This window comes from Saccostrea echinata, unplaced genomic scaffold (genome assembly GCF_033153115.1).
Source record: "Saccostrea echinata isolate AGI-Se365-2 ecotype Australia unplaced genomic scaffold, CSIRO_AGI_Sech_v1 ptg000010l, whole genome shotgun sequence".
In the NCBI taxonomy this organism is placed as follows: Eukaryota; Metazoa; Mollusca; class Bivalvia; order Ostreida; family Ostreidae; genus Saccostrea; species Saccostrea echinata.
The window spans coordinates 10,803,730-10,816,826 of NW_026889759.1; the positions used below are offsets into that span (position 1 = coordinate 10,803,730).

Below are 13,097 nucleotides of genomic sequence, written 5' to 3' on the forward strand. Positions count from 1 at the left end.
AGACAGAACATATCTATTTCTGGCAGAAAACCAACAATTTCCTTTTTTAAGTTTTATTCTGTCAGCTCTAACAGTGTGTCATTTAAGTTACCTTCTTTATGGAAGAAGGACTTCTGGCCACCAAAATACAGAAGAAATCCAGTGTCCTCACTACAGCTGTACATTTAGTCCTAAACAGAATAGAAAAAAACAACATATAGTGCATGGTATATTTGAGAGCAAACGTTTTTCCAGAAACAATTTATTTTTTAAACCCTTTATACCCAGTGGCTATAAAAGAGTTCTGTTCCATTTAAAACCATACAATGACTTGACCTTTGTCTGCTTTTCACTCATACAGGTCAATTTATGGTACATTGTATTTATTTCCTTACTAAGTTACATATCAAAATCTTTTGCTCTTGCAAATTAGTGTGAGCGAATATATAGAATGACAGAGCTTTTGTACCAACTCAGCAGAAGCCCGAATTCCCTACCTATAGCACACAATACAGTGCTAGCTTTTTGTAAATTAACTTTCTATAATGATGTATTTCCATTACCTATTGTATTCATCCCTTTCTTTGGGAGTGTAAACATCAGTCAGCGGCTCATGTGGAAACATCCCTGCCACTTCATCCACATCCTTCATCACAATCTTACTCAGAAAGTGCTGCATTGCCTGGAAAAGCTTGCTCTGTTTTTGTCCACCACCTAAACACAACACAAAATATACAAGTACTCATCTTAAAATTTAATATACTCTGACAGCTTACATTTATTTTAGAAGTTTTAGAAATATGCTAATTTTTACAATGTTTATGTACATGTATAGGTGTAAGCAATTTCAGCATATGAAAATAATGGTGTCATTATTTGTTTTATGTATGGAACTCTCCTCTTTTCAGTCAGAAATTGTGCACTCCACACAAGTACACAGTATACCAGAAGAATTTTTTCGTGTACATGTACTTATAATAAGCTAAAGGATGACTTTACCTTGGAAAATATCATCAGGTGTTAGCAGATTTTCTCCAAATGTCCAGATGTAGCAGTCCAAAGCAGCCAAATAATGGTCAAACCAAGACACAGCATTCTGTATGGAGAATGAAGAATCCACAGCAGTAATCTCTGGACAGGATAACAAACCATATTTCTGCTGCTTACCCTCAAATCTAAAAATATTTCACTGTATTATGTACCTCAAATATATAGATATCTGTAAGTGTTCCGTAGACATGGGCATCAGCAATCTACAGTCACTGTGCGGAACTATAGAGTGCCTTTTCAAATATGAAAACTCCATTGAAATACACATGTATTACAATTAAATACACATGTTTACACTGACCTAATTATGAAATAAGCTGCCTTTTCACTCTTATAAAATGTCTGGAAATAGTCTTTGGTTGACTTGATACCTGAAAATGTAAAAATGTGATTTAATGGATACATGTACATACAGTATATTTGCTTGTAAGATCACTTTTTGCTGAATAATGTGATAAAAATCCCAAGATAATGCCTTCTTCAGTAATGTAAATAATTTGGAAATGACAGAATAACGCTGGGAAAAAAAGTCATGTTCACAATTTTGGTGATGAAGATCAGCTTTATTTTAATTATCTTTTTCAATCAATACATTCTATTAAAATAATTCTCCCACAGACCCTGTATAAACAAAGAGGCCAAACTCACAGAAACAAACAAAAACAAAACATAAAAACAAAAACAAGTACATGTCAGAAACATTTATCCACATGCCCCAGAATTTTGGAAATGGTGTCAAACCAAATGTGGACACACATTTACCAGGGTAGACTGAAATTAATTTCAAAAGTGAGGTAATTTATCATAAATATGCATGTATTAGTTACTAAGCAAGTACAGTCATAACGAAAACTGAATTTCATGAACATGGTATCATTTTTAAGAGATTAATCTATTGAAACTGAACAGTATATCTCTGAATATTCACTTCATGATTTACAAGTATATGACTATAATAGAAATCAATGTACAGTATGCCATAAGATATGTTTCTAAAGGGAACAAACAGAAAGCTGTATCCAACAAGTCAGAGCAAGTGACATATCCATTCAATGTAACAGATTAAGTCAAATGCTGACTGACGTTTTTCATACTAATTGTTAGGCCATTATTTACACACTGAGTTGTTGACAGATTTTTCCGTTATTACCCGATCATGACAAGGAGCACTTGGTGGGTGTGACCATTCAACAGAGGATGCTCATTCCTCCATGGCACCTGATCCCACCTCTGATGTTTTGGAGGTCCGTGTTTGTTCTGCTCCAAAATTTGTATTGCTTAATGAACTTTTGAACTGGAATACTGTTCGTTATCTCCATACATTTTATTAAGGACATAATGAAGTGATGTTTTCTGTCCTAAGTGGTTTACTGCATCCGTATTTTACAGTATACAAAACAAATAAGTTTACCTGTAATACAAGGAGCTAACTGATGAACCAGCTTCATACAAGCATGTCTACACTCTGTCTGGGGGCGTCCGCACTGTCTCATCAGCCAGCGGACAGCGATGTCTAACTTACGGACACTCCACTGTCTACAATACCAAGACACAACTAGTAAAGACACAGAAAGTTGAAACTATGTGTGCAGAACATTATAAGTAAGGGTTAGGAAAGTGGATATGAACAATAGAGAATATGATTCTTACTTCGGTTCAGTTCTATTTTTATCTTCCTTGCTCAGAACAGCAGCTTTCACTTTCATGATTCTCTCCATGTGTTCAAGGACCAGTTTACACTGTGTCTGAGTGCCTGATGGAAATATCAAGGCATAGAAAACCATAGAAAATGTCAGCATATCTACAAATTAACACTTTAATACATACAAAAGTTTACCAGGAAGAGACTACAAACCCATTGATAATTCATCCTCGTGAGCAATGGCCAAACTCTCTACAAAATGTACCAATACTTGGAAAGTGTAAAGGTTCACCATAGCATTATCCTCTCTGAAAAATGCCACAACTTAAAAAAAAAATTGCTAAGAACATGTGTATAACCTATTGCACTCTTCTTAAAATGCTTATCTATTAAACTCATGTTAAACATGATAATACATGTATGTCAAATTTATAGACCGTTTTCTGGTGACCTCCAAACAAACCTGAAAACTGTGTAAATATTATTAAAAGCCAGGGCTGCTCCCAGTCTCTTGAAAGCTCCAGGATGAAGTGCATAACTGTACAACCTCTTCAGCAGGGACTTTGCATTGATGGGGCTCTTCTCAACCTACAGAAACAAAAATCTGAAATTCAATCTTATTTCATTGCCTTTCCTTTCTTTTTACATTATACATGAAAATGTCATAATTTTCACCACACAAAAAATCTGTACATTTATGCTTGTCTAACAATTACTTGTAAATATCAGTTTTCAAAGCATTGTAATAGCTGCTACATACAATAAGCAGTGGACTCTAATTGAACTAGAAAACTCAAAAAGTCATAGGAGCATGTTGTGTGTGTCAATATCTACCGGTATAATCTTGACCCTGAGCAAGTGACCTCAAAATGAGCAGGTGTCTCTATAACAATCTCTCAATTACATTTGTTTGAATATAAACAATAGACAAGAGGCATTGCAAAAGACACTAAAATATCATTACCACTAAAAAAAAAAAATTTTTTTACAGTACCCAAGTTACACATATCTTTGTCATATACATGTATGTGTGGATGGATGGACAGAAGAATGTGTTGATTACTATGGTACATTGGGTAATTTTGGCATGCTGCAAAAGTAACTTGTATTCTTAGATTATAGTGCTGCATTGAATCTTACATTTTTACTTTGTTTGATAGACCACTTCAGGAACTCTCTTAAACAGATTGCGCAAAAATCCCTCAAAGCTGTGTCATTTGGCTGAATAATACCATCCTAGAATCAACAGAAAATACTCATGGTTTTTTTTTCTCTGTTCTAAAATCATCTTGATAAGTATAATATTTTATGAATTAAAGTCACTTCTGTTAATTACTTGATCTTACATAGATGGCATCCAGTAATGCCATAGATTCCTCACTCTCTGCTTTGTTGTTCTTTGTAAACCAGTGGATCAGCTGCATCAATAATGGCTCATACAACTGTTTAGTAACCTGTAAAAAACATATGCATACCATTATGAAAATCTCTATTTTTAATACTGTATCATCAAATAGACACTTGAAATTAAAGGTCATCAAACAAAATACAGTAAAACTTGGTTATAAAGAACTCACTTATAAGGAAATCTAGGTTACAGAGAATTTTTTACAAATCCCTTGGAAGAGTTTGCACAATGTTCCTTACATGGATATATAGAATCTCAGGTATAAGGAAGCAAAACTGAAGGTCTCAGTGACTTCCTTAAAAGTGAGTTTTACTGTATGCAGAAATCTAACAAAAATAAAAAGAAACTGAGTAATTTGATGCCTTTAAAACCATTACAAGACACTAACCAAATCTACATCACAAGCCAACTGGAGGATGCTGGGAAATATTTTTCTGTAGATGGGAGCCACTGAGAATCGTTCCCTGCCAGGTGCTGTAGCACTGCGTCCTATACTGAGCAGTATTAGGGAGTGAAGCAGTTCACAGGCAGCTACCTTCGTCTGTCTGTCTCCTGATTTAGTGGCCAGCTCCACTATACGAGGCAGGAATGGGTCTTAAAGACAGAGAATTCACTAATTACAAAGTACACAGTCTGATAAGCACTTACAATTTTAATGACCCTAGTCTCAGTCATTCCTATTCACATAATCAGACTGCAACACATAACTCTCAAAACCTTTTTTTGTAATTCTGAGCCTTCTGAAGTTCTAGAAGCACATCTTTTAATTCATTTTGTTAAGTTTAGAATTTTTTTTTAATACTTTTTGCACTTTGAATGAATGCCTATTACTTCAAATGAACCATGAATCTGACATGATAACCCAATGAATGTGTCTTTTATTCAAAAATCACATGACCTCACCAAAATATATCTGAGGCTTCATATCAATAAATGGCACATCAAATCGGAGATGTTGTTCCGTGTCCCACGAGATAGCCTCCTCACAAACATCACATCCAGACAGGAGGGTATGGTTCACCTCTCCCCCAAGTCTCCCTAAGTAATTCATCACTCTTTGTTTCACTTCTGCTATCTGAGTCTGAAAAGCCTATAAAGAAATACCTAATCTTAACACTGCACCAAAATACAGAGGAGGTCAAAAGTGTAGGTATCATTCAAAAATAATTACAACAGCATGCATATAATAGTGTACAGTGACTTTTGGTATTACCTGTTTGGTTTCTGTCTTGGGTCCTTTGATGATTCTTACAGACAGTTTCTTTCTACCTTTTCCACTTTTTCCTTTTGCCATTTCCATAGTATTTACACTAACATCATCAGCTCCTGTCAAAAAGATATCATTTTATATTCTGTAATGATTGATAGTTTAAAGTTCAGCTACAAATCATGATACCTTGATCATGGGTATACAGAGACTCAAGATAAACTAACAAATAACACTCAAAAGACAAATTTATAATGTACACTAGACATATTATTAAACATGCTTAAATATTCTTTTCTCCTTCGATCCCATACATAAAATTTATGAAAGATTTTTACTATTTTTAATTGTACAAGTCAGAGGCATAGAAGGCTACATACATGTACCTCTGCTTTGAAGCCCAAGGAAATAAAGTCAGAAAAGATTTTTTTTTTTAATTTAAAAAAAAAATGAACATTCAAACAGATTTCCTACCATAAAATCCTAAAAATAATCTTCAACTGATTTATAAAGTCACTAACCTTGGTCCATAGTTTTAAGGTAGCTGTCCAGACATGGCAGGATTTGTGGGTAGTACTGTTGTATTACAGAGGGAGGCAGGGTGTCAGACCAATAATTCAGGGCATCCAATGCAATCATAGCTAGGGGCAGATAACCAAGACCTATCGACAATGTCAACTGAAACAAAAGACGTAGAATAATCATACATAACACACAATGTAAAACCATTTGGTAAAATACTATTATCAATATTCTCTCCCTTTAAAATTGAGATGTTTGTATTTTACCTGTATCGCTGGTACCACACTGGACATTTGCTCAGAGACAATTTCTTTGGGGAGGGTTAAAATAAAGGTCAGACAGGCTGCCAGCAGGTCATCTTTGTACTGCTTCATCCTCACAAGGACCTACATGCAAGTGGAGTATTGATTTTTACAACTGTTGAACTTTTAAGGTTCATCGATACTCTGATAAGAGTATCTTAATTAACTCTTAATTACATAAATGCCTATTATTTCTTTATAGATTTGCCAAGTTGAAATGTCTTTTTTGTTTAATTTTGCCCCGCAAGCTATGATAGAATTGTTTGTATTTTACTTATAAAATACATTTCTCTAGGAAAATCATAAAAGTTAAAGCTAAATTTTGTTAGAGTGAGCAGAGGGTTTATGAACCTTAACCTTTAGTAATCTAAAAATCTTCACAAAATTTTTTATATCTAATCTATACATACATGTGATAAGTCAAAGACCACAAAACTGTACAGGAGCCATAAAAAAACTGGAATTTGGGTGAAAAAACTGTACACTGCCTATCAAAAAACGGTACAAAAAAATGGTATAAAATATCGCTTAAATTCTTCTGAAATTCCATCGTAATCATTGTAATAAACATCGTATATTTTATACCTACGAAGATCTGGGTCAGATTCACGTATATTAAGACTAAAGTCATGTATATCAACTTTAGAAGTTGGCTTAATTTTTTTCAATCAAGTTACGTATACGAAACATTAACAGTAATTAAGTACCCCTTAAAAAATAAAGCTACCTAAAGGGGTATTTGATACGGATTTATAGCAAGATAATTATCCCAATTGGCAGTTCACACCTTCGCACGCGATGGTTTGTGTACACTACACAATTATCAGAAGGTCAAGTGTCAAACACAGGTGACGTTTTCCAGTGTCTCGCGAGCGAGAATGAGAGGAAAATGGCGGCATTTAGCGAGAAATTCAAAATACTGTACAAATTTTCATATTCCGTGAATTTTGGTGTCCCGCCAGTACACGATGAATGGGCTCAAAAAACTGTACATTTTGTGTACAGCCTGTACATATCACATGTATGTCTATATTATTTTAAAATGAGAGATTTCTAACCTCCTTGGTGAATTTCTGAATGAGCTGGAAACAGGTTGCCTTCTGATGGATGTCTGTTTTTTGATCAGAATCCACCTCCATTTTTACTTCTTTCTTCACTGGGGAAAGGCTAACCATACCCTGAAAAAGAAAGAATGGTAAAGTCATGTAGAGGCATTCAGATATAACTCAATGAATTCAATAAATATAACAGATTATGGTTGAAACATTTTTTTTTAACCATATAAAAGTCAGAAATAATCGAAAATCAAGTTTTATTTGTGAAAGCATTATTTTTGTGTGAATTTGATGGGACTAATAACATGAAACTATAGCATAATAATAATACTCATTCTTAATAACTGAAAGATACTTTAGTTACTTTTCTTAAATGTTCAAAGAAATTCATATCTCTCAGTTATGTGAATTAAAAGTAATTAACTGAATGTAAACATAATCAATTTTTAATATTTTTTGGCTTTTTAATATTTTTCATACCTGAAAGTAATTCAGTTTATTTGCAATCTTCATACAGACTGCCAACAATTTATAGTATCCACTGACCAAAGGCTTTCTGAAATGTAAAAGCAAAATACAGTTATCAATAAATACATGTACATTGTACCTTTTGAGTTTTATATCTGGCTTAATATTTAAAATAATAATTAGCAATACATTATATTTACAGAGGTGAATCTAGAAATTTGTGAAAGTGGAACAACTCCTCCTCTTTTTTTTTTTGTTTAATGTTTTGTTTTTTTTTTCCCCTCCGAATTTTTCACAATCTTTGAGTATTGTAATATCTATTTTGACAATATGTATGTGTATAATAATGTCCAATAAAAGTAACTTTAAATAATTTGGCTTTCTCTTCATTTGACACCATTTAAAAACTAATTACAAAATTAAACCTGATCATATTTTTAAAACCTTGAACCTGACACACTTGACGAACTCAACTGCAGAAATCGTAAATTTCTTGCATAACATATGGCGCATACAAGCTTTTCATGTGGGACAACTTGAAAATATAGAGTAATCCTACAAAGTATGCACTCCAGATTTACCTCTGTCTTTACTAAATTTACAGAGTTTTTCTATTGTAACACAAATCTGATGAACTGTCCTTACTCTGTAGACTGAAGAATTAAGGTGTGGCAAAATAGAAACATCCATTTCTCAAACATCCCATAATGCTTCTCTGGAAGAACCTCCCTGAACAAGAACATTAACATTTTACTAGTGAAATTATGGTGCTGTATTTCTAATAAATTGAAAACTAATTATAAGATATTCAATGAAATTAAATTGAAAACAGTTGAAGTATAGTCATTAACATGAGCATGATTTTTTTAAGGAAATTGGCATTTGTGTGTGACCTGCAGAAATCAACAAGGTTGATGAAGATCTGGAAGTCTTTGGGCTTGCTGGGTTGCATTCCATGAAGTGGATCACTGGACACATCCTGTGGGTCATCAGCACTTGACCCTTCCTATAACAAAAACAAATCTGTGTATGGAAAATTTAAACCACCAAATTTGGAAGGAAAATTTGCATATTTATATGCATTGAGTTTTTTATGAGACTGAACAGATGTACCATTTGTTTACATTAACTCTTATAAGCATAAAAGGACATATTTTAAATGGAAAAAATATTCTGAATCTTTACACACTTAATCAAATATTAACTGATTTACAAAGACTGCAATTGTATTCACAGAAAAAAAAACTTTACTTGTTGTTGTGCGACTTCTGTGCTGGACTGTGAAGTCAGGTCAAGTTTGCCCAGCATTTTAAGCAAGGATTCAATAAGCTTGTTGTATATCTCCTCTGTGAGTGCCAGCCTCATTTCTACACTGATGTCTGCCACACTGAATTCCTGTAAAAAAAAAAAAAAGAAAAATAATATCCATCAATAATAAAGGTTAGCTTTCATATCTTGACATTAAATATGTAAACATATGTCCTACTTTGGCATTTCTTATGTACTCTTTGAATCAAAATTAGTGCTACTTTATAAACAAGTAACATTTAAAGTTCTTAACTGCAAACTATCACAATTTTAACTGTGCCTTGATTTTTACTTCAAATAATGAGCCAAATTTGGCCATTACCATACCTTGTCCTTTGAAGATTTCTGAACTTGATACAATTCTGAACCAAACTTTGAATACTATCACATAACAAATCCTTGGATTACCTGGATGAAATTAATTATCTGGTACTGAGTGCTTTTTAACCTTGATTCTGGGACTGTTGAAGAGGGTGTCCCACATCTCAATGAAGTCCTTGTATGTCACCTTGTTCCCCATCTGCTCTGACTGACTGCTTTCTGTCATGTCTTCTGTTTCAATCACTGGAGGATGGGAACAGGTTCGGATCAGCATTTGGTACACTGTAAAAGTCAAATCATACATGGCATTGTTCAATGATAGAAGAATGATAGAAGAAACAACACCTTCAGTTCACCTTGGTATCTTCTAGACTGTAACCTCAAAGTAAAAAACAAATTTCAATTAGGTATGATTCTTAATATCTTAATGCCTGTTTGAATTCTTGTTTTAAGGAAATATATTTTTACCAAAGCCACTCAGAACTTGAGAAAACACCTCTCCTTTTGGCATAAGTGTTATCAGCACCCACAGTAAGGACTTCACAGCCACAAAATGCTGCTTCTGATGGATTGTGGGAAAATTTTCAGCCAGAATGATCATAAGGCGCTCAATGGATGTGGCATAAGTTTCTGGTACCTAAGAAAAATATAAACATTACCTTGACTGTATCTCAATAATGGCACATTAAACTTTACAAACAGCAACATGTAAAATGTATCTATGCTCTTACATGGTCTAGCTCTCTGATGATATTGGCCAATGCCTCAAGGTAGCTTGGCAAGCTGTAAAGTTTGTCCTCTACATCTGCTTTCTCCGAGCTTATAAGTAAGACAAAGAAAAACATTCAGGATCTAGAAGCACAGATATTTTGTTACAATGAAAAATGTAAGAGTCAATCCTTCACATTCAAAAGCATTGTTACACGAATTATATGAACAGTGATAATAGTACGACAAAGAAACATGCATACCAGGGATGCGTTTAAGATCATAGCAGCTAACCTAGCAGCTAAGTGGTGAAAATCTAGTTCCATTGAACAGACAGCTCGCCGAGCTGCTAGGTGTTAGATTTTGGATTGAAATATCTTCAGAAATACTAAATTGCTTAAGGAATACATGTTCAAGCAAGTACTAATTGCCTGTATAAATTTCCATACTGTATCTTAATTCTTGATTCACTGCATCTAGGGGCTATGTTATAGTTTTTTGTGTAGTATACCTCAGATACAGCTGTTCACTCTTAGTTATCATCTCACTGAACATAAACTGGACATCAGTCTGCTCCAGGAACTCTCTGCATGGCTGTCAACAATAATTGTTGAATAATAATAAATGCAAGATAAAATTTCACAAAAGCACTGACATTTTTAAATAAAATATATGAAATCTCTACTCACTGCCGCAAGCAAGCCATATCCTCTGATAGCTAAAGACAGCTCTTTAGAACTCGCAGAACTGTCATTCATGATTTCTCGAAACTTTGTCACAAAAAACTGGAAAAAGGATGAATAAATCGTTCAGTTAAAGTGCCTCAAAAAACAAAGTAGAATATAGAGTTAATAGGGACCTACAAATACCTTAAACACTGCCCCTTCTCTCTTTCCTTCCTTGGCTTTGGTTACTAGAACTTCTGATATCTAAAAGATTTTACAAAAGAAAAAAGACATTGATACATATTTCCATGTTATTTTTAAATACTTTTATTAATCAAAATAATTTTTTTTATGGTGAAATGTAAAGGGTAACTGTCAAATTTTCATTATGGGAATACTTACCTTAGACCACCTATGGTTTTGAGACTTGTTTTAATTTTGTACCTGATTTAAGAAGGCCTCCATGGCTGCAGTACCCAGATGAAGCAGATCTCTATTGTTGTGCTTACTCCAGCTTTTCAGTTTGTTATACATTCCCTGAAAGTAATGTCATAAATTTGAGATATGCATATCTTATCTGAAAAAGAGTTCATATTCTCCATTTCAGATCTTATATTTACAGGCTTGGTTTTTTCCACTTTCACAATTTTTTATTTTAACAAATCTACTTAACAATGGTCCTGCATGCTTATTTTTACATCCACTAAAAACAAATGGACTTGAAGGAAACATAAAAATTTTGTCAATATAAAGTTTGGCATGTTACTATAAATGCACATGTACAGGTATGTATTTGTTTAATGCACAGTTTACTTATTCTGGCAGAAATTTTGAATCCTTTTACATTTTGAGTAGGCAATGTGCCATTATCAATAAGCAAAAATAAAATATGAATTAACTGAGTAAATAGATGAACATCCATAGGCAGCGTATATATGTAAATAAGGGTAGCAACGTAAAAAGTATAAGATAGGGGTCCATGGGCCACATTGCTCACATGAGCACTTTGGCTAGGAAAAAGCAGAAATCAGTTCAGTATTAAAAAGTTTTAAAGTGGTCCCGACATTTGATCTTCTATTGAGGCCTTGCCCTACCCCCTGGGACATGATTTGAACACACTTGAATCTACAACACCTGGAGGATGTTTCTGAATTAATATGACTAATCATGGCTTTACTGTTTTTGAGAAGATATATCCCTTATATTCCTTTGTATAACTTTGATCCCCTGTTGTGGCCCCACCCTACCACCAGGGGTCAAGATTTGAAAAAAACTTGATTCTACACTATCTAATGATGCTTCCATAAAAAAATATGACCAATCATGGCTTTGCTGTTCTTTAGAAGGAAATTTTTAAATAATTTTCCTATGTATTCCTATGTAAAACTTTGATTGTACATTGTAGCCCCACCCAACCCCAAGGGTTATAATTTGAACAAACTTGATTCTAAACTACCTGAGGATGCTTCCATATAAATATGACCAATCATGGCTTTGCTGTTCTTGAGAAGAAGATGGAAAGAAAAAATGTGATTGCCCATTGTGGCCCAATCCTACCCCTGGGGGTCCTGATTTGAACAACTTGAATAAATACTACCTGAGGGTGATTCCATATAAATATAACTCATCTTGGCTTCGCTGTTATTGAGAAGAAGATTTTATATTTTTTTTTTTTATGTATTCCTATGTAAAACTTTGATCCCCCATTGTGGCCCCACCCTACTCCCAGGGGTCATCATTTGAACAAACTTGAATCTTCACTATGTAAAGAAGATTTTCTATAATAAGTTTAAACTTTTTTGGCCCAGTGGTTCTTGAGAAGAAGATTTTTAAAACATGCCACCAAATTTTCTTTATTTCTGAATTATCTCCCCTTGAATGAGGGTATGGCACTTCATTTGAAAAAATTTGAACCTCCTTCACCCAAGGATGCTTTGTGGAAAGTTCAGTTGAAATTGGTCCAGTGGTTCTGGAGAAGAAGTCGAAAATGTGAAAAGTTTTCAGATTGACAGACAGACAGACAGCTAGACAGACAGACGGAAAGACGGACTACAGACAAATGTGATCAGAGAGGCTCATTCGAGCTTTAAGCTCAGGTGAGCTAAAAAGCACTAAAACAAGAATGTGTACATTTCATATCCTTTATTACTGTAAAATTGGGAGGAGGGGATATATGTACATGTACCATCACAATGATATATAGAATACAGTAAATTTCTTTCTATACCTGATAGTCATCTGCTAACTGAGATCTAAACTGGGCAGAATGTCTAGCAAACAGTTTAAGGCCAGCTCTGGGGACATCATAACGTGTATAGTTTATATCAGGATCTATGGCCATTCGGGCATATTTGAATATCTCATAACTGTTTGAAGAGTCTAAATAAAAGAAAAGTAATAATACGTTGGTTAAGGAAAAACGAACTTCAGGGGTTGTTATAGTTTGAACTGCTTCTTCATTT

General features: G+C 34.0%; 1 protein-coding gene across 1 annotated transcript in view; it reads right to left on the reverse strand.

Moving 5' to 3' along the window:
- LOC133184381 (DNA-dependent protein kinase catalytic subunit-like) overlaps positions 1 to 13,097 on the reverse strand; it is a 53,350-nt gene that overhangs the window by 34,982 nt on the left and 5,271 nt on the right. The window contains exons 8-35 of the mRNA XM_061319434.1: positions 12,863 to 13,014; positions 11,080 to 11,172; positions 10,840 to 10,899; positions 10,660 to 10,755; positions 10,482 to 10,564; positions 9,994 to 10,081; positions 9,731 to 9,899; positions 9,390 to 9,544; positions 8,885 to 9,028; positions 8,527 to 8,639; positions 8,279 to 8,362; positions 7,646 to 7,721; positions 7,169 to 7,288; positions 6,075 to 6,194; positions 5,808 to 5,964; positions 5,293 to 5,405; positions 4,983 to 5,169; positions 4,468 to 4,673; positions 4,018 to 4,125; positions 3,812 to 3,907; positions 3,135 to 3,259; positions 2,885 to 2,979; positions 2,680 to 2,782; positions 2,441 to 2,565; positions 1,331 to 1,400; positions 979 to 1,154; positions 543 to 693; positions 92 to 170 (exon numbers count right to left, since the gene is read on the reverse strand). Coding sequence (XP_061175418.1) covers positions 92 to 170; positions 543 to 693; positions 979 to 1,154; positions 1,331 to 1,400; positions 2,441 to 2,565; positions 2,680 to 2,782; positions 2,885 to 2,979; positions 3,135 to 3,259; positions 3,812 to 3,907; positions 4,018 to 4,125; positions 4,468 to 4,673; positions 4,983 to 5,169; positions 5,293 to 5,405; positions 5,808 to 5,964; positions 6,075 to 6,194; positions 7,169 to 7,288; positions 7,646 to 7,721; positions 8,279 to 8,362; positions 8,527 to 8,639; positions 8,885 to 9,028; positions 9,390 to 9,544; positions 9,731 to 9,899; positions 9,994 to 10,081; positions 10,482 to 10,564; positions 10,660 to 10,755; positions 10,840 to 10,899; positions 11,080 to 11,172; positions 12,863 to 13,014 — 3,344 coding nt within the window. The remainder of the gene's footprint in view (positions 1 to 91; positions 171 to 542; positions 694 to 978; positions 1,155 to 1,330; positions 1,401 to 2,440; positions 2,566 to 2,679; positions 2,783 to 2,884; positions 2,980 to 3,134; positions 3,260 to 3,811; positions 3,908 to 4,017; positions 4,126 to 4,467; positions 4,674 to 4,982; positions 5,170 to 5,292; positions 5,406 to 5,807; positions 5,965 to 6,074; positions 6,195 to 7,168; positions 7,289 to 7,645; positions 7,722 to 8,278; positions 8,363 to 8,526; positions 8,640 to 8,884; positions 9,029 to 9,389; positions 9,545 to 9,730; positions 9,900 to 9,993; positions 10,082 to 10,481; positions 10,565 to 10,659; positions 10,756 to 10,839; positions 10,900 to 11,079; positions 11,173 to 12,862; positions 13,015 to 13,097) is intronic.